Genomic DNA, 26,073 nt, shown 5'->3' on the forward strand with positions numbered 1-26,073 from the left:
TGCAAAGTGTGCCCTGCAGTCCACTGAGCCATCTCTCCCGGCCTCTGTGCTCAGGGATTACTTCTGGCACTATTCAGGGGGCCTTACCCGCTATGCTATTTCTCTATCCCCCTCTTTCATTTTTTTTTTTTTGTTTTTTTTTGTTTTTGGGTCACACCTGGCGATGCACAGGCGTTACTCCTGGCTCTTCACTCAGGAATTACTCCTGGCGGTGCTCAGGGGACCATATGGGATGCTGGGATTAGAACCCGGGTCGGCCGCGTGCAAGGCAAACGCCCTACCCGCTGTGCTATCGCTCCAGCCCCATCCCCCCCTCTTTCATTTTTAAAGCTAGGAAAATACGTACACTATTTAAAAACCTGGCTGGTGTACAAGTCACTTGTAGAAGGAACAACTTTTCCTGTTCTGTGATCCACATCCAGATAGTCTGGGCATCCTGAGGCACACATGTGTCTTATATATAGATTCACCCCCATTCCACATTGCTTTGGACCTTCAAATTTTACCTTAGACTCCATCTAGGTATTCACAAGAGGATGCGACCGGCTCTTATGTAATGCCCTACGTTGGCTCAGTCATGCCTCTGTTCCTAAGTCAGAAAGTCTTAAAATACTTGATAGGAAATCTTGCTTACTTCCTGGCTCTTTCTCTCTCCCTTACCAGGATTTTTCAAGTTCCCTCTTTGGGGAAGGACTCCACGTTATCCCTACTAACCACTCAGACTACCAATTGACCGGCGCGTTGGCGAATGCTCATCCTCCCCTGAGGGAGGAGCGCCGCCCTGCGGCCGAAGTCCACGCCGGGAGCTTGCTCGGCTCAGCAGGAGGAAACCAACAGTGGCAGAGCTTTGCAGCTAAATGGAGAAAAGACTACGACTCCCAGAAATCCTTTCGCTGCCGACTAAGACTCCCAGAAGCCCTCTCGCCTCCGGCTCTCGATTCGCCGTACTGAGCATGTGCTTCAGTCGCCGCCAGTGGAGCGGAGACTACATCTCCCAGCAGGCCGCGGGGCATTTTTTGGGTCCTCGCGTGACCAGTGACTTCCGGCGCGGAGGGGCGGGGCGGGGCTCGCGGCTGAGGCAGCACCCGGGGCAGCGAGGGGAGCGGCGGTGGGTGGCCGGTGGGCACTAGCCGCCATGGAGGCCGTTCCCCGCATGCCGATGATCTGGCTGGATCTGAAGGAAGCCGGTGACTTCCTCTTCCAGCCGGCCGTGAAGAAGGTGAGTGGGCGCCTCCCACTTCCTCCTCTCGGCCCGCGAATCTCCGTCGTCTGCCCGCGCGTGACGCCCCCTGAGGCGTCCCTCAACGCCGCGGGCCCCGTCGCAGGGTCGTGTGAGGCCAGGAGGGGCCTCCGCGGGCTCCGGTGGGCTGGGCCCACCCGCTCCCGTCGTGCCCGCCGACGGTCCTCTCCCCTCCTCCTCCCGGGCCAGCCCCCATCCTTTCGGAACCGCTCCCCGACTTGTGGCCCGGGCCGTTTTCAGCTGGCACCGCAGCACCCCTCTTCCTCGGGGCGACGCTGCGGACCCGGCTCTGCCCCGCCCCTGGCGCCGGGACAGCCCCGGGGCGCGGTGGGCGGCCCTGACCGTGGCCTCGGGGGCCGGCGCGACGGGTGGCGCCTTCGCCGCGCTGTGGGGGGCCCGGAGACCCAGAGGGACGGCCGGTCCCCGCGTCTGGGCCCATCTGTGGGGTCCACACTCAGTGCTGTATTCTGGGGCGACGGGACAGCGGGTAGGGCGTTTGCCTTGCACGTCGCCGACCCAGGTTCGGTCCTTGGCCCCCGATGTGGGCCCCCGAGTGAGCACCAACCGCTAAGAGTAACCCTGCGTGCCGAGCCAGGAGGAAGCCCCGAGCACAGTTGGGTGTTGCCCAGAAAACAAAACAGCAGCAGCAACAACAAAACAAGATGAACCTTGTTCTTTGGCCCAAGCCCTAGTTCGTGTTGTCCGGTGGGTTCCCGCGTTTCCTAACTGCTCTGAGGGGATCAACTGCCTGCAGAGGGAGACCCCGCCGGCCAGTGTGTTGACCCGTCTTCACGGAACCAGGCAGGAGGCCCAGAGTTTGATCCCCAGCGCACTCCCCCCCACCCCATGTTGCATATTATAGGCGGCACAACTGAAATGAAAGACCCCTCCTCTCCCCCCATGAGTACCATGGCGAAGTGTGTGCATCTCAGCAATAACGCAGGGAAGGGAGACAAATACGAACAATAATGAAAGCCCACTTAGAATTGACCTAGGTGAGGGATCTGCAAGGCGCTGTATTGGCATCAGCTGCCCATGGAGACATCCGTGGCCTTCGGATGGGTGACTTGGTGACGAGTTGGGTCAAGGGAAAAGTGAAAGGAACAGTGGGGGAAGCTTTTGCACTTTGGCGATCTTTGTAGGTTACCCATAGTGGGTTGCCAAAGTTAAGTCCTAACAGTGGTGCATCACTCAGCAGGATGCTTGAGAAAAGGATGCGAGAAGAAAGAAAACAGGCTTGGAAGTTGGCCAGGAAGCTCTCTCATTTTCTCTCCTTACTCTGCCTCTGCCTTAATTCACACAGTAACAATTTGTATTCCTGTGAGCCCATCGATTAACCTCTTTGCACCTCTTTTTCCACATTTTCCGAAGAAGGAAGTTTGATTAATCTGAAATTCCAGAATGTTGTTCTTTCCTAGACTTGGCCTCTCTTCTCCGTAGACACTCCCATACAATTAGACATTTTTCTGGAATGTAACAATTCCTTTGTTTTCTAGTTCAAGCCTAGCCATTCACAGTTCTCTGACTTAGTCCAGTTCTTTCAGCATTTAAAAGAAAAAGAATAAATAGGGGCCATGCTCAGCAGGGGCATAGAACCACCCTCTGTGATTCTGGGGTTTGAACTCAAGCCTAAAATAGGCTAGACATGTACTGCTTTAGACTCAGGCTTTTTTTTTTTTTCCAGCATTCTTTCGAGTACCTGCTGTCTATGTGATTGATCTGTGTGCTTCTGATGGTTATCCCAGATACTGTTAACAACCGGCCACTTACTGTTCATTTGGGGAAAGTTGGGGGCAGGGAGGGCTCACCTGGTGGTGCTTGACTTTGTGCTTGGGAGTTGGTTGCTCCCATTGGTGCTTGGGGGACTGCAGTCCTGGGGATTGAACAGGGGCCTCTCACATGCAAAGCATGAACTTAACCTACTGAACCCTCTAGCTATCATTTATTGAGTTTCCTTTCTATGCCTTTTTGTGATTCCTTCTGCGTAGAAGAGCTCTCTCTCATGTTTGCCTGGTATGGATGTGGCCTTTCTTTTACTTGTGGGGTGAGGGGGAGACACACCCGGATTCTCAGGGCTTACTCCTGGCTCTGCACTCAGTAATCACTCCAGGCGATGCTTGGAGGACCATAGTGGATGCCGGGGATTGAACCCGGGTCAGCTGCATACAAGGCAAGTACCTTACCAGCTGTACGATCTGTCTGGCCCTAATATGTGACTCTTCTTTAATCCTATATTTTGTTAATATGTTTGTGGTGCTGGGGATTGAAGCCAGAACCTCTTTTAGGTGTAAGGCAAGTTGTCTGTCCACCATTGGTCTCCTTGGTCCTAGTTCTGTATTTTGATTCTTTCAAGGTACAGTTTAAATTGTTTCTCTCTCTCCTCTCTGAAGAGGAACAGCTGTCTGTTGTAGGCTGGTTTCTGAAATGGCCCGCTCTCTCTGGGTACCTTGGGACTCCTTTCAGAGAAGACTGCAAAAAACCACTGCTGCCTGGGCATACTTCCGTGTCTACTGTGCCCAGTCCTAGAGCCCTCATTGTATCTCCTTCCATTGGGATTCTTTTTTTTTTCTTTTTGGGTCACACCTGGCGATGCACAGGGGTTACTCCTGGCTCTGAACTCAGGAATTACTCCTGGCGGTGCTCAGGGGACCATATGGGATGCTGGGAATCGAACCCGGGTCGGCCGCGTGCAAGGCAAACGCCCTACCCGCTGTGCTATTGCTCTAGCCCCCAGGGATTCTTTTTCTTTTTAACCCCTGTTCTGAGCTTTGGGGAACATAAAGAGTAGCTTTGTGCTAAGGGAAATTATTTTAGGACAGCAGGGTTAAAATTGGTCCTATTGAGTAAACCTTTCTAGCACTATGTGGAACCCTGTATTACAAATGATTTAGATTAAGATTCCCCCTGTTCTCCTCCTGCCCCATGGAATTCCTAGACAAGTAGAGGAGATTTTTAAAAACTAGAGGTGACACTAATGTGAAAGTGTGCATTGTACAGAAGTATCAGCCTAAGGCTTGTCAAGGAGCTGGTTTTGAAAATGGAATTGTTTTCCTAGATAAAGGGTTGTGTTCTTTGTGAGGGCTGGACTTCTGAGAAACTTTTAATAATGATTATTTTTTGGAATTCACTCCTAATGGACATACCTTCAATTATGGAATAGCGTCAAAAGAGAGCCAAAACAGCAAGGTACTTTTCTGTGATGCCGAGTTTAAGGTCAGGATACCAAGACACCTAATTTCTTAGTGGGAAAATGCTGCTGGCCCCACACCTTCTTACATGTGCTTTGAAGCCTGAATGCTGACTCACGGAAAAGTGATAAAGATGATTCTTGTCCTCTCTAGTGAGTGATTTGACTATAAGTGTTAATGTTTGAAATTCTTCCCATTCCCTGTCCTAAACAGCTGCGCTAAACCAACTGTATTTGTGCTTAATTATACTCACTTAGCTTGAGGGGTTCATCCATACCTTGGTTAATTCATTGGATACTGACTGCATGTTATGGGTATCAGGGCTGTATGTGAGGACAAAAATCCCTGCCTTTGTGGAGCTTACCTTTTAATGAATGGTCTGCACAATAATTCATCATCAGGGGCAGATGTACCATAAGGAAGCCACTCAGGTGATTTCTTGGCCTCTGCCCTTCCCCAGTCTAGTTGAACTGATTTTTCAAAGCCTGCTTTCTCACCAGCTTCCAGAGACTCTTCCTGCTCTTTGAGACCTGCTTCCATTTCTCATCAAGTCTACCTTTCTAACTTCACCCCCTACTCCCACCCCTAGACCACTCCTGTAGACCATTCATCTTCTGTTTTTTTCCACATCAGGTACTTGTGCTAATTCAGACCTTACTGGAATTTCTTTTTTCCTCTTCATCTCCAGGTTGAACCAGAGCAAGTCTCTCTGTTAGTTGCTGAGTAGTTGTGCCTCCAAATTCAGACAGATTCATTTCTCTTATTACTGATTCATATGTAAGTTGAGCTTAGGTGTTTTTGGTGAGGGGTGGGGAGAATGGGGTGGTGGACCCACTTGCCATGCTCAGGGCTTACTCCTTACTCTATACTTAGGGATCACTCCTGGTAAACTGAGGGCACCATAAAGGGTGTTGGGAATTGAACCCAGGTCGCCCTCATACAAGGCAAGTGCCCTCCTTGCTGTACTATCCAGCCCCTGAATTTGTTTTTTTAAGTTTGTTGACGTTTTACCTCTTTTGAGATATCTCAAGGGACAGCTTTAAAAAACTTGCCCCACACACAAAAAGGGAAACAAGATGACTAGAGGGACTTTGTCTGTTACCTGTTGTCTTGATTTGTTTTGTCTTCTCTGCCTCTGTCTCTCTATCTCTCTCTCTCTCACATCTCTCTCTCTCTCTCTCTGTGTCTCTCTCTCCCTCCTCTCTCTCCTCTCCTCTCTCTCTCTCTCTCTCTCTCTCTCTCTCTCTCTCTCTCTCTCTCTCTCTCTCTCTCTCTCTCTCTCTCTCCAGATGCAAATCACATGCTCTGGCACTTGAACCACATCCCCAGCACTAAGAGTTTCTTTCCTATCCATAGAGGATAGTTTTGTTAATTATCTTTTATATACTAATATAAAAATGCTACCAAAAATTAATAATCTGCATTCAATAAATAATGAGGAACTGCCTAGTAAAGGTCAGGCACTGAGGATATAAGTAGTGATAGGTAGACAAAAATTCTATCAAAAGGCCAAAGAGATAGTACAAAGGATAAGGCACTTTGCCTTGTTACCTGGCCAACCCAGGTTTGATCCATGCATATCATATATGCTCCACTGAACATAGAGCCAGGAATATGTCTTGAGCACTGCCAGAAGTGATCCCTGAACACAATCAGAAATCCTATCATAGATTTAGAGTCACAGAATCAGTGTCCAGGACCTGTCTGTTCACTTGTGTTTTATAGCATAATGAATGGCTCTAGGCGTTGATGACCTTGATTGTCCAGTTCATTCTTCTCTGATTTTAATCTCATATACCGAAGATCCATTTCACATCAGACTCTTCTTTACACAGGAACTAATAAATACTGTGTACAGAGAATACTAAGCAAATATTGGCTGAATAACATAGTCTAGTTCTAGAGACTGTCCACGAGATGTAACTTGAATCTCCCTCAGTGGTGTTCAGAAAGATTGAGGTACTAGCAGAAAAGATACGGGAAGAGATACCTTGAATTGTTGGGCTTAGACTGAGGGTAAACTTCTGTTCTCATCCCAAGTGCTCCTGAGCAATAATTTGGTTTCAGGCTTGTGTTCACTTAAAGAACCAGTGATTTCCCTTGGTGGTAATACTCCTTTCTTTAAGTAAAATGAATCTCATTTGAAATTCTCTAGCAGAGCATATATTATGTTAACTAACAATACCTTGTGTGGGAAGCAAGAAATATTCCATATTTGAGTTGAGTGGAGATAAAAAGAATGTGTATGGTGGACAATGGATAATCTATATTGCTTTTACTTCTTGGGTTATTCCTTAATTAGCATCATAAAATTCTTTTTTTGGTCATTTACTTATTTTTACCAAGCTTTTCGTGATGATTTGTTGCATTCAGTATTCTAACACCAGTTCCACCACCCTTGTACCTTCCCACCATCATTGTTTCCAATTTTCCCAACCACTCCTTAAGCCTGTCTCTATAGCGGGCCCACAACTTATTTTATACTGCTTGCTACAAATAATTTTTTTTTCTTTTTTCTTTTTTGCTTTTTGGGTCACACCTGGCGATGCACAGGGATCACTCCTGGCTCTGCACTCAGGAACCACCCCTGGCGGTACTCACGGGACCATATAGGATGCTGGGAATCGAACTCGGGTCGTCCGCGTGCAAGGCAAACGCCCTACCCGCTGTGCTATCGCTCCAGTCCCCAAATAATTTTCTTAAAGAATGATAAAAAAATGTTTCCTTAGAAGAAAGTTTGTGAAGATTGTTGTATCTTACCATGGAGCCATTAAGCCCTTGTATAAGAGATTACTAAAATGTTGTTACAGGTTAAGCCTTCTATATCAGCCCCTGCTCCCCAACCCCCAGCACACACTTTTTGGGTTGCCCTGGATGACTCAGCCTTGTTTGGGATCCAGAAGAATCTCTGCTGTTTGTTGATCTCTTTCAAGATTTATTTGAGTTTCTGGATCATGGCTGCTGAATCAGTATCATAAAATTTTAAGACGTTACATCAGAGTGAGAGCAAATGCTGGACACTTACACCACTAGGGGGAAAATGATACACCAACAAATTGCTGTTACAAGAGAAAGTGATAAGAATATCCCAGAGTTAGGAGTTAGTCAGTCTGGTTTCAGGGCTCTAAATCTGCTGTTATTCATCTCTGGCCCTAGGACTGATAATTTTTCCAGTGAGCCTATCTACCTATAAAAATGCTGTGCTATTTGTTGCATAGTAAAAGAGCTGGAATAAATGGGCAAGTATCATGGAAATAACATAGACATTGGAGTCAGGGCGTGGTTTAGATCCCACCTACATAAAGGTGTATGCTTAAGCAGATGTAGATGACTTTACAATGAATCTGTTTCTAACTTTTCTCACCTGTAACAGAACTAATTGTCTACCTCATGTAGTATCAAGTTTTAATGCACATGAGTATCTGATACATGCTTTGGCTTATTGGAAACATTATTTCAGCCTGGTAATGCCCTTCTCTGTTTAGGAAAACAAGGGGCTGGAGAGATAGTACAGCAGGTAGGGTGTTTGCCTTGCATGCAGCCACCCAAGTTCAATCCCCAGCATCCCATATGGTCCCCCAAGCACCACCAGAAATAATTCCTGAGTGTAAAGCGAGGAGTAACACCTGAGCATCGCTGGATGCGATCCAAAAAGAAAAACCAAAAGCCAAAAAAACAGCCCAAGTCCATATCCGTATGACAGGCCTGTGAATTCTGTTATGTGCCTATAGAGGATTAACCACATTTTACAGATGAACAAAAAAGCCCAGATCTCATAGCATCCTAGAGGCGTTGCCAGGAATTGGTATCTTGGTATTCTGTCTTAGTTATTCTCTCTGGAAATAGCGAGAATATTTCCAGAGAGAATATTTCCAGTTCTGCTGTCTATGTCTCTTTCTGTCTTTCTTTCTCTGTCTCTGTCCTCTCTCTCTCTCTCCCCTCTCTCCTCTCTTTTTCTCTCCCTCTCCCTCCCTCCCTCTCTCTCTCTCCCATCTTGGTTGTGTGCCACACGGTAGTGCTCAGAGATTAGTTCTAGCTCTAAGCTCAGGGATCAATCCTGACAGTACTTGGAGAACCATATGGGATGCTGGGGATCAAACCTGGTTGGCCACATGCAAGGCCAACCCGACCAGCTTAACCCCATCCCTTTTACTATTTTTTTACTCATAACTACTTCTTTTCCCTATGTGCCAAATTCATCCCACCCCTCCACCCTTCGGTTCTCCTTCCTGGACATTCTCTCAGCATAGAGTTAACTTAGGTCCTATTCCCTCTGAAAAGAATCCTCAACTGCTCCACAGTCTGGCTGGGCTCTGGAGGTTCTTTGGTTCTCCCACCTCTAAGAACCTTTTATACCGGGGACTGTTGATGTTTTTTTACTTACACTTGGTATATGGTGTCAGCGTCCACATTCTTCTGCTTTGCGCCTGGGCTTTCCTTCTCGGGGAGCTTCAGATCCTGGCCACAAGTGTTCTTAACTGCAGCACTCTGGCCACAGAGAAACTGATTTGGTCTCTGTCCCTTACTTGAGAGCCTGAATGCTTAAATTGGATCATGATCCCATATAGGGTTGCCTAACTAAATGTGGGGATTGTGAAAAGTTTGTTTTAAAGTTTGTGGACGGAGAGATGGGACAAAGGGCTGAGCTTATATTTCATGTGTAGGAGACTTGGGTTTGATCCCTGGCACCTCACAATCCCTAACCACTGCCAGAGAATGACTCCTGTGCATTGCTAGGTCTAGCCCCAGACTCTGAAATACTTATTGTCAATAAATGTTTGATTTGTATACCTATTTTATATACTTGAGTTGCATAAAAATTTCTCAGGCAAAAATAGGTCATAGGTGGAAGCCACTTCTCCAGATTGCCTCTTTCCTCAGTTAAGGGCATAAGCAGTTATAGAGGATTCTTCTTATTTTTTTTGCTTTTTGGGTCATACCCGGCGATGCACAGGTGTAACTCCTGGCTCTACTCAGGAATTCCTCCTGGCAGTGCTCAGGGGACCATATGAGATGCTGGGAATTGAAACTGGGTTGGCCGCATGCAAGGCAAACGCCCTACCCGCTGTGCTATTCTCCAGCCCCTGTAGAGGATTCTTATAAGAATTTAGAAAATAGGGGGCTGGAGCTATAGCACAGCGGGTAGGGCGTTTGCCTTGCACGCAGCCAACCCAGGTTTGATTCCCAATGTCCCATATGGTCCCCAGAGCACCGCCAGGAGTAATTCCTGAGTGCAAATCCAGGAGTAGCCCCTGTGCATCACCGGGTGTGACCCCCAAAAAGCAAAAAAAAAAAAATTGAAAATACTGGACTGTAGTGAGCTCAGTGGGCTGAAGATATGCACACATGTCAGAGACCTCGGCTTAATTTCTGGCACCTCATAGTCCTTCCAGCACAAGTTAAATGTCAGTTACTCTGAAAACTGCCAGGTATGACCCAAAATCCCCCAATATTTTCTTTAGAAAATATTCTGACTGCTTCTCTAATTAACTGGGTGTTGGTTGTTGGTTAGGGATTAGTTTTCTAACTATTGTAGAATATTTTTTGGGGGGTACACCCATTTGTGCTCAGGAATTACTCCTGTCTCTGCTCTCGGGTCACTCCTGGTGGGGTTCAGAGAACCATATGGGGTACCAGGGATCGAACCCAGGTCTGCCATGCAGGCAAATGCCTTACTGCTATCACTCCAACCCCTCAGTTGTTTTTGTTTTGTTTGTTTGTTTGTTTGTTTGTAGGGGGGCATACCCTGAAGTGCTCAGGGATTACTCCTGGCTTTGTGCTCAGGGGTCATTTTGAAAGTGCTCTTAGGGATTGAACCTCAAGCATGCAAAGATAACCTGTTGAACTGTCTCTCCAGCCATGAGCCAGGAGTAACCCCTGTGCAACGCTGGGTGTGACCCAAAAAGAAAAAAAAATCAGAATGGAGGTGTGTATGCTGCCCGAGCCCATGTGTTGCTTGTGCCCACATGGCCGAGCACATGTGGCACCTGAACATATGTAGTGCCCATATCTCCCCTCTTTTTTTTTTTTTGCTTCTTTTTATTTGGGGGGGGGGTCCACACCCATCGATGCACAGGGGTTACTCCTGGTTCTGCACTCAGGAATTACTCCTGGCGGTGTTCACGGGACCACATGGGGTGCTGGGAATCGAACCTGGGTCGGCTGTTTGCAAGGCAAACACCCTCCCCACTGTGCTACCGCCCCAGCCCCTCGTCTCCCTTCTTGAAATATGTACTTTTATGCTTTCATGTCTAATGCTGGGATGTGTATAGGGGCTCTTGGGTTCAGTCATTTCATTGGTTACTGGTGCTGTCACCTTGTCAAATGCCTCAGCCTTTCTGTCTCAGTTTCCTCATTTCATCACCTTTAAAATGGCAATGATTTTACCTCTTTGGACTGTGTAAAGATTGAGTGGTTATTTTTTCTTTAGGCACTCAACTTAGTGCCTGGCACATGGCTGGAAAGTAATATTTGCTGCTGCAGATAGAGGTGATTATTTTGTGTGTGTGTGTGAGAAGCGATGTAGTTTTTATTGATACTTACTTAGAACACGTGTAGGGAGAGAGAGAGAGGTACATGTTGACCCAGAGAATACAGGCTTCTGCGAGCAAAGAAACAGAGATAAGCACTGGTAACAGGCATCAAACCTGGGTCGGCCACATGCAAGGCAAGCACCTTAAGGCCCGTACTACCTCAGCTCCAGGGTCCAATTCTTTTTTTTTTTTCTTCTTGGGTCACACCCAGCAATGCACAGGGGTTACTCCTGGCTCTACACTCAGGAATCACACCTGGCAGTGCTCAGGGGACCATATGGGATGCTGGGAATCGAACCCGGGTTGGCCGTGTGCAAGGCAAATGCCCTACCCGCTGTGCTATTGCTCCAGCCCTTTAGGGTCCAATTCTTGATGGCATCTTGAGAATGTAATCCTGTGGGGAATTTTCCTCAGTTTTCTATTTCCGCCTCCTGTAAGTTCCCTGTTGTCTTGAACTAGGAAAGGCCTTGACTTCATAGAGGGCTTCGGCATGAGGAATCAGCTCAGTTTCCCATAGGGTCCATCCAGGAGATGGGTCCTCTTGGTCCTACTCTGACTAGTGATTGTTCAGGATTCAGAGGGTGGCAACAGGGGAATCTCCTCTCTCTGGTTTACGATCTTTTCTCTCTTTAGTTTGTTCTGAAGAATTACGGAGAGAACCCAGAAGCCTACAATGAGGAACTGAAGAAGCTGGAGCTGCTTCGACAGGTAGGACTATGGTTCTTTGTGGTGTGGATCCCACAGCGTCACACATGCAACATAAGTGGCTCACTCAGCAGTAGTGTGCAAGGCTTTTATGTGTGAGGTAATAGCACCTAAGAAACAGCAAAACAAAAATCCTTACAGTGATTTGTGTGTATATTTTTTATTTATATATTTGCTATTTTTTATTTATATTATATGTGTTTCTGTACTACATAATATTCAGCATGATCTATATACTATGTGACATATGTTATATAGCTTTATATACTCTTAAGTTTATGTATTTGTTTTTGGTTTTTGGGCTATAGTTTGTTGTGCTTAGGTGGTACCTTGTCTGTGTTCAGGGATCATTCCTGGTGGGGATTGGGGAGCCATATGTGGTGCCAGAGATTGAACTGCCAACTATGTAAAGTAGGTACCTTAACTCCTGTACTATCTCTCTGGCCCTAATATGTGTCTTATATTTATATATCCTGTAAAGCCACAGAGGATTATATGTCACCTATACTAATTATAGCCTTCATCTTTCACTTAACGTTATAGCTATCCTTTTGTGTCAGTGAACATGTAACAGTAGTATTTTTAGTGGTCTCTGACCATTATATTGCATTGTAATTTAATTAGTCTCTTTTTGGAGAACATACTATCTTTAGGTTTTTACCAATAAATATACTTACATCCATATAGGATTGTTTCTGTGGGAATTAGTGGGAATAGGATGTACTTGCTCCATTGCAGCAGCATGTGTGCACCTGAACTCATTGTTACCTTTTTTGTTTGTTTGCTTTGGGTTTTTCAGTGAAACACTGTGAGGTGAGATACAGTTACAGACTTCAGACTTCCCTGCTTAAATTTCACTCATACAATGATTGTATACCCATCCCTCCATCAGTGCCCATTTTGCCCATTCTTCATTACCAATGTTCCCAGTATCCCTCCCCCACCCCCACCCCCACCCCTCCACCCCCCAGCCTCTGTAGCAGGCATTTTCCCTTTTACTCTCTCTCCTTTTGGGTGCTGTGGTTTGCAATACAGGTATGAAATGGCCATCATTCTCGGTCTATAGTCCACTTTCAGCACAAATCTCGCATCCTGAGCAGGCCCTCCAAGCATCCTTTACTTGGGGTCCCTTCTCTGTCTGAGCTGCCTTTTCCCCCAGCATGTGAGGCCAGCTTCCAGCTTCCAGTCCTCCTGGTCCTTATCTGTACTATCCTTGGGTGTTAGTCTCCCATTCTGTTGCTTTATATTCCACAAATGAGTGCAGTCTTCTATGTCTGTCCCTTTCTTTCTGACTCATTTCACTTATGATACTCTCTGTGTTGATCCACTTATATGCAAATTTCATGACTTCATCTTTTCTAACAGCTGCATAGTATTCCATTGTGTAGATGTATCACTGTTACCTTTTGGACCCTACCATTGGTGCACAGGGACCCTCCTGGAGCTGATGTGGTCCTGGACTTCAACCCACGGTTATGGCTGCAGCCATAGCATACTAGGCAAGCACCTTAACATTTTTTGTTTGTTTTGGGGCCACACCCAGCAGTGCTCGGGACTTCTTCCTAGCTCTACACTCAGGGACTACTGTTGGCAGGGCTAGGGGACCATATGGGGCACCAGGAATCTAGCCCAGGTTGGCTGCATGCAAGGAAAGTGCCTGCCCCATTGTATAATTATTGTTCTGGGCCTCACCCCTAAACTTTTATACTCTCTCCCTTTTTATTTTCTTTTCTGACATTATTAGAAATTAATCTTTAGTTATATGGTAGCAGTAAGATTCATGTGTTACATATTATCTTTCTTTCTTTTTCTTTTTTTGTGTGTATTTGGGCCACATCTGGTGGTATTCAGGGCTTATTCCTTGCTCTTTACTCAGGGATCATTCCCGGTGGTATTGGGAGACCATATGTAGTGCCAGGATCAAACCTAGTTGAGTGTGTGCAAGGCAGGTACCCTACTTACTATACTCTCTCTCTGAATCTCAAATTTTTTTGCATGAGCTTACAATGTTGCGATTCCTGGCAGACATTTCTCTGGACTTAGTTACTAAAATACTAAAATACAGAAATCCAAAACTATGCTGCTGCTAGTGCGGCCTCCTGACCTCATATCTCTTCATTCTCAGCAATGGAAAACAAATTACCAAATGCTTTCTTTTCAGCAGATCGACTTTAGGGGGGAGAAACTCCAAATCAATAATAGTGAATTTTTTTTTGTTTAAATATTGAATGTAATCAAAGTAAAGTGAAAGTAAAGTGAAATTTACCAGTTTCACATGTGGGGTGGAGGGCTGGGGAGGTGGGGGGAAGGGGGAGGTATATCGTGATTCTTGGTGGTGGAATATATGCACTGGTGAAGGGATGGGTGTTTGAGCATTGTATAACTGAGACTTTAACCTGAAGGCTTTGTAACTTTCCACATGGTGAATTAATAAAAGAATTTAAAAAAAAAATTTTTTTGCATGGATTTAAGAATTGCTGATTAATATTTTCTGTTTTTTATTAGGGTATTAATACATTTTTTTTCTTGTGGATTAACAAGATTCATGCATTAATGATACTGCTCTTTAATACAAATATTTTCAAGTTTTTGTTTTGCAAATTAAAATAATTTGTGTGGTGCGGGAAACCAAATATCCAGGGCCTCAGTCTTGTGAGGCATTTTCTTGGCCCTTGTGCTGCGTTTTTGTTTTGGAGCTACACCTAGCAGTGCATGGGAGCTACTCCTGACTCTGCTTAGGTGCTGCTTCTAGTGGTGCCCACGGCAAACCCAGACCTTCAGCATGCGAAGCATGTACTCAGTCTGTTATGTTCTCTGTGGTCCATGTGTTATTATTTAGTTGGTTTGTTTTGGGGCCACATCTGGTAGAGCCCATGCCAGGTGGTGCTTGGGGAACTATATATAGTACCGGGATTCAAACCAGGGTTGTGACCTTAGCTTCATGCTAGGCAAGTGCCTAAACCTTTGTACTAGCTCAGTGATACAAGACCATGTGTTTTTAGTTGTTTGTAACTCACATCCATTTCATCTTTCCTTTTATAGTCATTGTCTGCCTTTGATATGCACATAGAAAACCTTCCTCATCCAAATAACAGGGTGATAGTCACTGATGTGCTTGTTGTACTTGTATGGTCTTGGTTTTTACTAAATCTGTTCATTTTTAGGATTGATTTAACATTGGTTTACTGCTGTTAAGTTTTAGGGGTATACTTTTGCATGTATTCAAATGTGTGATACCACATCACACCTACCACCAAAGTTATAACTTCCCATTTCCATCTAGTTGAGTTTCCGCCACTCACCATGTTCTACTCTTAAATCTCTGTGGTATTTATCTGAGTCTGTGATAAGCGAGGGGAGGCTTGAACATTCTCTTTTTCATGCTTTTTCTGTTTTGAAATGTTCAGTGTGGTACCAGGGATCAGACGGAGCTTGATTGCATTCAAAGCGTGTGCCTTAATCCCTATACTGTTTCTTCAGTTTTTTTTTTCTTTCTGTTTTTAAAATAATTTAGAAATATTTCAACCTCGTCTGTCCTTGCTTTAAGCTAAGGACAGTGCTTAATTTCCAAATGGAAATTTTGCTTTGTTGTGTTCTGGGGCCTTACTCTACAGTGCTTAGAGAGTACATCCTGGTCCTGTGTTTGGGAGTTACTCCTGCAGAGCATATGGTGTTGGGGATCAAACTTGGGCTCCCACAAGCAAAGTATTATGCTTAGCCTATTGAGCTATCTCTCCAGCCCCACTCAAGTATGTACTGGGGTTCCAGCCATGCATTCTTTATCCTGTTAACAAATATATCTCAACCATTTATTTTGGAGTGCTAGGGATTGTACACACATTGTCGCACATGCAAGGCAAGTGCTCTACTGCTGAGCTGCATTCCTTGCTTCAGAATCCTTTCTTAATACGGGTATTCTTGCATGCCCTGTGGACTTAGCAACAAACAAATTTTCTGTGAAGTTAATGTGGTATACTAAATAAGATTCCTTGTACTCAAGGAATTTAGTATACCACATAACTTCAAAAGTCACTATTGTGGCACAAGTTGCATTAAACAAAGTCTCAGGCGACTTTATAGAGGACTGAAGAGCTAGTTCCCCCTTCCCCAATCCCCAATAAGCACAGTGAGTAGTATGAGGGATCCAGAGAGTGTGACATGGCAGAGTGGTTTCAGTTGGCAGTCTAGAATGAGGGCAGGCCCTGTCCCAGCCATCCCGGACAGTAGTGAGTGGTTCATCAGACAGCCATGTTTCCTGGAGTAAGAGTTTGGGCACTGCACCTAGAGAAACTTGCTGTCTGCTACATTGTGAAAGACTTGGAAACAGCAGAACAAAGGACAAGGGGCAGCAGTAAGCAGGGAAAAGCCTTGTTTCGGGGAGTGTTACGACCCATTGTATACTCCTAATGGGTCTGTTACCATATATTTGGGGTTTGCTTGAAGTTACCAGTTCTTTCTAGAACTAATTTCTGAACAATAATAATAATAGTTGGCATTTAAAAAAAAATGTAGGCACCCTAATGAAAGTGTGAGATAACAGCCTTGGGGGTTCAATGGGGGGTGCTTTCTGTTTGTTCACTCACAGAAGGTACATTTCCAAGGGGGCACTGTGTGAGTTTTTTTTTCTTCTTGAAAAGGGGTGATAAGCCAAATAAGATTGGGAACCTCTGGATTAAAGTAATTAAAAAGATTTCTTTGAATTAAGTAACAGAAAGCTTAAATACACGTTTTTCCCTTGCAAGTATTCTGCTTTTGCAATTTTTACAAAAAACAAAACAAGGGGCTGGAGCGATAGCACAGCAGGTAGGGCTTTTGCCTTGCACGCGGCTGACCTGGGTTCGAATCCCAGCATCCCATATGGTCCCCTGAGCACCGCCAGTAGTAATTCCTGAGTGCAGAGCCAGGAGTAACCCCTGTGCATTGCCGGGTGTGACCAAAAAAAATTAAAAAAAAATAAAATTGAAAAAACAAAAACAAAAACTCCATGAATAGAACTGGGCAAAAACTGATAAGAGGTCAGAGCCGAGGCTCTGGCCAGATAGCAGGAGCAGGGGAAAAGCTGTAGCTGGACCACTGGCCTTCAAGATGGAGGTGGAAAGATCAAGACCTTTAGGCATGTTGGGTCTGATTAAAGGAAATTGTTTCTTTTTATCAGAACAGGGATAATTAGTATGTTTGCATATGTTAAAGAGGTAGCCTTAAAAGCTAAAGCATGTAAATTAAATTCTTTTTTTTTTAAAAAAATGAGTCATATGTAGATAAGTGGAGGCAAACCCCACTGGTTTGCAGAGTATCATTTCTGAACACACGTGTCTGCTCTGTTTGATGACAGTGTGGTTCTCGGATGGCAGGTGTAGCTCAGGTGCATCCCGTGGAGGCTGTGGCCTCTCATATTCCAGGCACTTGTGAGTGAATAGGCCTGTCTGTCCAGTACTCCAAGTAATGGCAGCTCTGCTTCTCCCCTTTGCCCTCCAGAATGCTGTCCGTGTTCCACGGGACTTTGAGGGCTGCAGTGTCCTCCGAAAGTACCTGGGCCAGCTCCACTACCTGCAGAGTCGCGTCCCGATGGGTTCAGGCCAGGAGGCTGCTGTCCCTGTGACCTGGTAAGAGCTGAGGAAGGTTGAGGAAGCTGATGGAGGGTGCCTGGGAAACCCGAGTGCAGGGATTCCCTTTCTCTCCTTGCTGCTCAGTGTGGGGAGTGGCTTGGTGTGGTCTCCCCAGGTCTCCTTCCCTCTAGCCCATTCTGGGGCAGCTGACCCCCTCATCTGGCCGCCCTGGCCAGCCCCTTCCCTCAGTGTGACTGGGTGACATGTCTGCAGGACAGAGATCTTCTCAGGCAAGTCTGTGGCCCATGAGGACATCAAATACGAGCAGGCCTGCATTCTCTACAACCTTGGTGAGCAACCTGAGTGCCTTCGTCACCTGCCTCACAGCCAGGGTAGCAGTGGCTGTGGGCTCATAGATAGAAGGCTCCGGGGCGCTGATCCCTCCTGCCTTCCTCACAGCTCTGCCAGTTCCTCTTTTCTAGGCCGGGGCACCTCTATGCTGGGCCACCTGCTGTAGTGCTGCTGCTCGGAGCCCCAGCTGGGAGACATCCCTCACCCCCACATCTAAGCCTGGCCCCCGGAAGCCTGGGGCACCTCAGAGCCCTGTAGTGGTCCCACAAGACCTCCAAATTAGGCTGTGGACAGGGACATCCCCCATACCTCCTCCTGGTGCAGAGCAGGGGCCTGTGGTGCTTGAACTTTCTGAGCTTCCCTACTTGTCCCAGCCTTGACCAATAGTCCCAGTTCTCAGACACGTTTTCCTGATTATGGATGACAACTCTTGTCACTTGCCTTACCCTTGACATAGGCGTAGAACATGTGTATACTGAGCATGTGCTTACTCAGACCCCCTGGGGAGCAGCCTGGTTGGCCCTGACCCAGGTCCTCTCCCTTCCCAGGAGCGCTGCACTCCATGCTGGGGGCCATGGACAAGCGGGTGTCTGAGGAGGTGAGGAGACCTTCAGTGTGGGCCTTCAGATACTGGGAGGTGCTTGATGTTCTCAGCCTGCAGTGCTGGATTGAGCTGACCATGGAATGGACATAGGCAACTATCTGATTCAGCCTCTACCTCCCCTCACCCCCCAGGGCATGAAGGTTTCCTGTACTCACTTCCAGTGTGCTGCAGGAGCATTCGCCTACCTCCGAGAGCACTTCCCTCAGGCCTACAGTGTTGACATGAGCCGCCAGATCCTCACTCTCAATGTCAACCTCATGCTGGTGAGGGGCACCCTTGTTGGAACCATGTTGAACCCAGGGGAGGACGGTCATTGTGGCTGATGGTAGCAGTGCCCTTTGCTGCTTATCGTAAGGGAAACAGGAGCTGTGTAACCTGGCCGCTGGGAAGGTAGGCCTTTGGGTGAATTGGGCAGCAAACTGGTTTTTGTCCTAGGGCCAAGCTCAGGAGTGCCTCCTGGAGAAGTCCATGTTGGACAATAGGAAGAGCTTTCTGGTGGCCCGCATCAGTGCCCAGGTAGGGACGGAGGCAGATAACTATCCTCATGGGACTGAGGACAAGTCTTCTGTTTAGTCCTGGTTTTCCTTTCCCCCTTCCCACTGAGCCCATCCTGACTCCCAGGTGGTAGATTACTACAAGGAGGCTTGCCGGGCCTTGGAGAACCCCGACACAGCCTCACTGCTGGGCCGGATTCAGAAGGACTGGAAGAAGCTCGTGCAGATGAAGATTTACTACTTTGCAGCTGTGGCTCATGTGAGGATGCCGTAGTGCAAGGTCTGGGCAGGGCTGAGTGCCACAGAATGGGGAGTAAATGGTGGCTCTTTTTTCCCAGCTGCACATGGGGAAGCAGGCTGAGGAACAGCAGAAGTTTGGGGAGCGGGTAAGTGAGCTGTGACAAGGAGGGGATGCATGACTGGTTCCAGCTTGATTGGTGGGCTCCTAGTCTGGTCTATCCCTTCCCTACTGTGGACCCAGGCTGCCCCGTGTGGGATTCCACGATGTAGACCTCAACTCCTGGAAGACAGTTCTGAGGCATGGCAGGCCCTCTTCTGAGTGCAGGGCTGGTTAGTGGCGTAAGGTAGAACAGGGTAACACTGACCATGTTTTGAACTGGGCCTGGAGCTAAGCTGCCTCATCAAAATCTTGTCTGCTAAGGGTTTGACAGGTGACCCAGCAGGGCAGTGGTGGGGTGGTAGAAGGAATGGGGCCCAAGGAAGGAAAGTTGAACTCGGTTTCCACTTTGCTTTTGCAGGTTGCATACTTCCAGAGTGCCCTGGATAAGCTCAATGAAGCCATCAAGCTGGCCAAGGTAATGCGGAGGAAGTACGGGGGGAGCACTGCATGGCTGAGAGCTGTCCTGTGCTGCTTTTGGGTGGTGCTGAGGCTTCCCATTTCTGAACCCTACAGGGCCAGCCTGACACTGTGCAGGATGCGCTTCGCTTCACTATGGATGTCATTGGGGGAAAGTGAGTTCATGGGATTGGTCCTGCTTCTTTCTCACTGGAGTCTCAGCCTCTGGGTTTTGGAAGATAGCAGTGCCATGGGTACATGGGAGGCTAGGTCTCAATGACTGATGGGACTCCTCACTTCCCCCTCTAATCCCAGGTACAATTCGGCCAAGAAAGACAATGACTTCATCTACCATGAAGCTGTCCCAGCACTGGACACCCTTCAGCCTGTGAAAGGTCTGAGGCTGAGGATTGGATGGGGGGGGTGAAGCTGAGGGGATAGACGAATGCAGACCAAAGATCTGCATGGGCCTGTCTCCACATTTTTTTTTTTTAATGTCGGAGGCTCTTCCAGCGATGCTCAGGAATCTGGGTCCCTAAGTGAGACTGAGCCCACTGGTACAGCCCTGACTGTATGGTACTTGGGATCACTCAGAGCTTTATGTATGCCAAGCATGTGCTCTACCTCTTTGAGATCTTTCTCTGTCTCCATGGTTTTTTCCCCCACCCCCAGGTGCGCCCCTGGTGAAGCCCTTGCCAGTAAACCCTACAGACCCTGCTGTTACAGGCCCTGATATCTTCGCCAAACTGGTACCCATGGCTGCCCATGAGGCCTCATCACTGTACAGGTGGGTGGGAGAGGTGGGCCAGCCCTGATCATAGCAGGCCTGGGATGTCTTCAGAAGACAGACTCCAGCACCTGCACTGTCATTCCTGCAGTGAGGAGAAAGCCAAGTTACTTCGGGAGATGCTGGCCAAGATTGAGGACAAAAATGAGGTCTTGGAGTAAGTTGAGGGCTGGTGGTGGGAGGTGCACACTAGAACTCTCTGTGCTACCCTTATCAGGAGCAAAATGTCTACTCCCATGTCTTTCTGGATTTGCCCTTCCTGCTGATGTGCAGGCTGTGTGGCAGAACCCCAATCCTCTACAAGTATCTCCTTTCTCTTACCCTGGCGTCAGCAGTGCCCTGGGCATACTCTGTGGGGCCAGGCCACACCTAGTAGCAGAGGTCGGGATGCTGAGTTGCTCTTCTTGCACCTCAAGACCTGGCTTTCCTGGCGAGGCATACACCCTTGAGTTCCTTTTCTATCTGAGGAGCTGGACTAGCACCCAGCACCCCCACGGTTTGTTGCTTCCCACAGCCAGTTCATGGATTCAATGCAGCTGGATCCTGAGACAGTGGACAACCTCGATGCCTACAACCACATCCCCCCGCAGCTCATGGAGAAGTGTGCGGCTCTCAGCGTTCGGCCTGACACTGTCAAGAACCTCGTCCAGTCCATGCAAGGTAAGGACTGGAAGAGCAAGCGGTGGAAGGGAAACATGGATGATCCCTGCCTTCTCGCTCTCCTGTCCAGGGAGACCGAAGGGCACCTGTGTGTCTCATATTGCTCCATGAGGTATGGGCTGCTCATAAGTAGTAGGTGTTTTTGATTCGGGGTGTTGATGGACCTGAGAAACTGTTCCCTTTCCCGACAGTGCTCTCAGGTGTGTTCACGGATGTGGAGGCCTCTCTGAAGGACATCAGGGATCTGATGGAGGAGGATGAGCTGCTAGACCAGAAGTTGCAAGAAGCATTAGGCCAAGCAGGGTCCAGCCCAGCTGTCTCTAAGGCTGAGCTGGCAGAGGTGAGGCGAGAATGGGCCAAGTACATGGAGGTCCACGAGAAGGCCTCCTTCACCAACAGCGAGCTGCACCGCGCCATGAATCTGCACGTCGGCAACCTTCGCCTGCTCAGTGGGCCGCTCGACCAGGTCCGAGCCGCCCTGCCCACCCCTGCCCTCACCCCAGGTGAGCTCTGCCTGTCCAGTCCTCAGGGCACTTGGTGCTAGAGGTTTCTCTAGCCTCACAGACCACTCCTTCCCCCAGAGGACAAGGCTGTGCTACAGAACCTGAAGCGCATCTTGGCCAAGGTGCAGGAGATGCGGGACCAGCGTGTGTCCCTGGAGCAGCAGCTGCGCGAGCTCATCCAGAAAGATGACATCACTGCTTCGCTGGTCACTGCGGACCACTCAGAGATGAAGGTAGGGGGAGCTGAGCAGGGCGCTCTGGTTCTGGGCTCCATGTTTTAGGTGGTGAGGCCTGAGTATCTCCAACACGCCCCTCAGAAACTATTCGAGGAGCAGCTGAAGAAGTATGACCAGCTGAGGGTCTACCTGGAGCAGAACCTGGCTGCCCAGGACAACGTTCTCCGGGCACTGACAGAGGCAAATGTGCAGTACGCGGCCGTGCGGCGGGTGCTCAGCGAGCTGGATCAGAAGTCAGTGTCTGGCCTGGGGTGTGCCGGGAGTCCCGCTGAAGCTGAGCTCAGCTCACCGCCTGCCCGCCCGCCCTTCTGCCTGCCAGGTGGAATTCCACACTGCAGACCCTGGTGGCCTCCTATGAAGCCTATGAGGATCTGATGAAGAAGTCTCAGGAGGGCAAAGACTTCTATGCCGATTTGGAGAGCAAGGTGGCGGCTCTCCTGGAGCGGGCACAGTCCACCTGCCAGGCCCGCGAGGCTGCCCGTCAGCAGATTCTGGACAGGTGGGTGCAGCTGCCTTGGACGGGGCTGGCTGGGGTGGAGTGGGTAGGCTCACTGCCTCCCCTGCTGCTCCCACAGGGAGCTGAAGAAGAAGCCGCCACCCCGACCCACAGCCCCGAAGCCACTGCTGCCCCGCAGGGAGGAGGGGGACGCACTGGAGACAGACCTGCCTGAGGAACTGCGCAGCCTGCCCCCCGACATGGTGGCTGGCCCCCGGCCTCTTGACACCTTCCTGGGAACGACTGGTCCCCTCCACTTTCCTCCTGGTCCCTTCCCCACCTCTGCAGGGCCAGGACCCCACTATCTCCCAGGCCCCTTACCCCCTGGTACCTACCCAGGCCCTGCCCAGATATTGCAGCCCAGGGTCCCTCCAGCTCCGGGGCACCCTGCAATGGCCATGGCACCTAGACCTGCCCTCTACTCGGCCCCTGGCTACACACCAGAACTGGGCCTGGTGCCCCGTTCCTCCCCACAGCACAGTGTGGTGAGCGGCCCCTACGGGCGGGTTGGGCATCCCCAGCCCAGTGCAGGCCTGCCCTCAGCCCCACCCTCCCAGTTCTCGGGCCCTGAATTGGCTATGGGGGTTCGGCCAGCCACCACTACAGTAGATAGCATCCAAGCCCCCATTTCTAGTCACACGGCACCACAAGCAAACCCGATCCCTCCCCCTCCCCCTCAGCCTTGCTTCCCTGTGCCACCACAGCCTCTGCCTGTTCCTTACACCTACCCACTAGGACCCAAGCAGCCCCTCCCGGCACCCGCGACCCAGCACTTTTCTCCTGGAATCCCTACAGGTTTTCCAGCACCAAGGATGGGGCCTCAGCCCCAGCCTCATATCCCACAAGCCACCTTTGGGCCCCAGCCCCACCAGCAGCCTCTGCCACTCCAGCACCCACATCTCTATCCACCCCAAGCCCCAGCACTCACGCCCACGCAATCCCCCTATCCCTTTGCTCCTCAGCCTGGTGTCCTGGGGCAGCCACCACCTACAGTGCACACTCAGATCTATCCCGGCCCCTCTCAGGACCCACTGCCCCCCCATTCAGGAGCACTGCCTTTCCCCAGTCCTGGGCCGCCTCAGCCGCCTCATCACTCTCTGGCATATGGCCCTGCCCCTTCGCCCAGGCCTCTGGGCCCCCAGGCAACCCCTCTCCCCATTCGAGGCCCCCCACCGGCCAGCCAGCCTTCCCCCAGCCCCCACCTAGTGCCTTCACCTGCGCCCTCTCCGGGGCCCAGCCAGGTCCCTCCACGGGCTCCTGCTGCAGAGCCGCCACCTTGCCCGCGCCGGGGCGCAGCCACTGCAGACCTGCTCTCCTCCAGCCCTGAGAGCCAGCATGGTGGCACTCAGCCTCCCGGGGTAGGGCAGCCTCTGCTGCAGCCCACCAAGGTGGATGCCGCAGAAGGTCGGCGGCCTCAGGCCCTGCGGCTCATTGAGCGAGACCCCTATGAGCGCCCTGAGAGGCTGCAGCGGCTGCAGCAGGAGCTGGAGGCCTTCCGGGGCCAGCTGGGTGATGCAGGGGCTCTGGACACTGTCTGGAGGGAGCTGCAGGAGGCCCAGGAGCAGGATGCCCGGGGCCGCTCCATTGCCATTGCTCGCTGCTACTCCCTGAAGAACCGGCACCAGGACGTCATGCCCTATGACAGTAACCGCGTGGTCCTGCGCTCTGGCAAGGACGACTATATCAATGCCAGTATGGTGGAGGGGCTCTCACCGTACTGTCCACCCTTAGTGGCCACTCAGGCCCCCTTGCCTGGTACAGCAGCTGACTTCTGGCTCATGGTACATGAGCAGAAAGTGTCAGTCATTGTCATGCTGGTGTCTGAAGCTGAGATGGAGAAGGTATGAGGGAACTGGGTGCGAGGGAGGGACCCCCAGAAAACTCACCCTAATTCTGCTCCACCTGTGTGCCCCCAGCAAAAGGTGGCCCGCTACTTCCCCACGGAGAGAGGCCAACCCATGGTACACGGCGCCTTGAGCCTCTCACTGAGCAGTGTCCGCACCACCGACACCCACGTGGAGCGGGTGCTGAGCCTGCAGTTCCGGGACCAAAGCCTCAAGCGCTCACTCGTGCATCTTCACTTCTCCACTTGGCCCGAGTTGTGCGTCTGCAGCCTTTAATAATCAAGGGAGCGAGGGGGAGGGAGCCTCAGACTGGGTCTGGCCCCAAGCCCCTGCTGCCTTTTCCCCCCCCGCAGAGGCCTGCCTGACAGCCCCAGCAACCTGCTGCGCTTCATCCAGGAGGTGCACTCACATTACCTGCACCAGCGCCCCCTGCACACCCCTGTCATTGTACACTGCAGGTAGGGGGTGGGGGGGCCCCACCTGAGGAGTGCTCCTGTTGAATGCAGGGACTCCTGACCTGACACCCCTCTCCTCTGCAGTTCTGGGGTGGGCCGCACGGGAGCCTTTGCGCTCCTCTATGCAGCTGTGCAGGAAGTGGAGGCTGGAAATGGGATCCCCGAGCTGCCTCAGCTAGTGCGGCGCATGAGGCAACAGAGGAAGCACATGCTGCAGGAGAAAGTGAGGGGCTGGGCAGCAGGCGGGAGCGGGAGGCCCTCTGCCCACCCCTCAAGGCCACCACTCCCTGACCCTGCCCAATCCACTTTTGCAGCTGCACCTCCGGTTCTGCCATGAGGCGGTAGTGAGACATGTGGAGCAGGTCCTGCAGCGCCATGGTGTTCCCCCTCCATGCAGGCCCGTGGCTGGCACAGGCAATAGCCAGAAGGTGAGGGAGGAGCCACTGGTTGCAGCTGGGATGGCCAGTTTGTGGAACCCCCTCCTCCTCTTCATCTTTTTCTTCTTAGAATCACCTTCCTCAAGACTCGCAGGACCTGGTCCTTGGTGGGGATGTGCCCATCAGCTCCATCCAGGCCACCATCGCCAAACTGAGCATCCGGCCTTCTGGAGGCTTGGATTCCCCAGCTGCCAGCCTGCCAGGGCCAGTAGAGCCACCAGGTCTGCTGCCAGCCAGTGTTCCGGAGTCTACTCAGCTCCCACCCTCCTCCCCTCCCCCGCTCTCTTCACCCCTGCCTGAGACCCCCCAACCTGAGGAGGAACAGCCAGTACCAGAGGCCCCCCATTTGGAGCCGCCGTCCTCATCCTTGGAGCTGCTGGCATCCCTAACTCCTGAGGCCTTCTCTTTGGACAACTCTTTGCGGGGGAAACAGAGGATGAGCAAGCAGAACTTTCTGCAGGCCCATAATGGGCAAGGTCTGCGGGCTGCCCAGCCCACTGATGACCCCCTGAGCCTTCTGGACCCACTCTGGACACTCAATAAGACCTGAACAGGTTCCCTGCCCGGTCCTTACACTACATCTCCCAGCCTGCTCACTCATGCCCAGCTGGGCCTATGCCGTGGGCTTATTCTCTTCCTCCCATTCCTGCTGCCTTCAGCCCTGCCTGGCCCAGCCTGCACCCATGTGGGGTGGAGATGCATCACAGGCCTGGGGTCAGGTTCTGTTCCTTTGTGGGAAATGACATTTTTCAGCTCTTTGCTATTGAAGTAATTAATAAACCAACCTGTTCATGGCCACTGTCTGTCCATTGCTGCCTCCCCTGGTGTACCTTTACTGTAGGTGTCCTAGAGGCCACCGTGTGAAATGGCTGAGGAGGGTTCACTGCTGAGCTTTCCCGCCCCTGTAGCCATCTCATCTCAACCCCTGACTCCCATTGGAGCCAGTAAGTGAAAATAGTCTAGTCTAATTAAAAGCAAGGCTTAGTCTCACTGTCGAAGCCCTTATTTGGATGGTACCACCCCTTTTTAGGGAGGGGGAAAAAGCCTCTCCCCACCCTACTCCAGCCTCCAGACTTTGGAAACACTGTGAAGATGCAAATGGCTCAAAAAGGGCTGGAGCGATAGCACAGCCCCGGTAGGGCATTTGCCTTGCTCGCAGTCGACCCGGGTTCGATTCCCAGCATCCCATAGGGTCCCC

At 50.1% G+C, this 26,073-nt stretch overlaps 1 protein-coding gene across 1 annotated transcript; it reads left to right on the forward strand.

Annotated features, from left to right (window-relative positions):
* Window positions 1–1,065: 1,065 nt before the first annotated feature.
* Window positions 1,066–25,673, forward strand: PTPN23 (protein tyrosine phosphatase non-receptor type 23). The gene is made up of 25 exons (XM_004614504.2): window positions 1,066–1,219; window positions 11,595–11,669; window positions 17,142–17,269; window positions 17,486–17,562; window positions 18,112–18,161; window positions 18,299–18,430; window positions 18,603–18,683; window positions 18,789–18,920; window positions 19,000–19,047; window positions 19,420–19,476; window positions 19,575–19,633; window positions 19,773–19,852; window positions 20,130–20,244; window positions 20,336–20,401; window positions 20,759–20,904; window positions 21,096–21,407; window positions 21,486–21,640; window positions 21,725–21,876; window positions 21,963–22,142; window positions 22,219–23,980; window positions 24,056–24,240; window positions 24,337–24,441; window positions 24,523–24,661; window positions 24,753–24,866; window positions 24,946–25,673. The coding sequence occupies exons 1-25, from the start codon at window positions 1,136–1,138 to the stop codon at window positions 25,423–25,425; spliced, it is 4,914 nt and encodes a 1,637-aa protein (XP_004614561.2). The 5' UTR covers window positions 1,066–1,135; the 3' UTR covers window positions 25,426–25,673.
* Window positions 25,674–26,073: the final 400 nt, after the last annotated feature.

Source organism: Sorex araneus, chromosome 4 (assembly GCF_027595985.1).
Source record: "Sorex araneus isolate mSorAra2 chromosome 4, mSorAra2.pri, whole genome shotgun sequence".
NCBI lineage: Eukaryota > Metazoa > Chordata > Mammalia > Eulipotyphla > Soricidae > Sorex > Sorex araneus.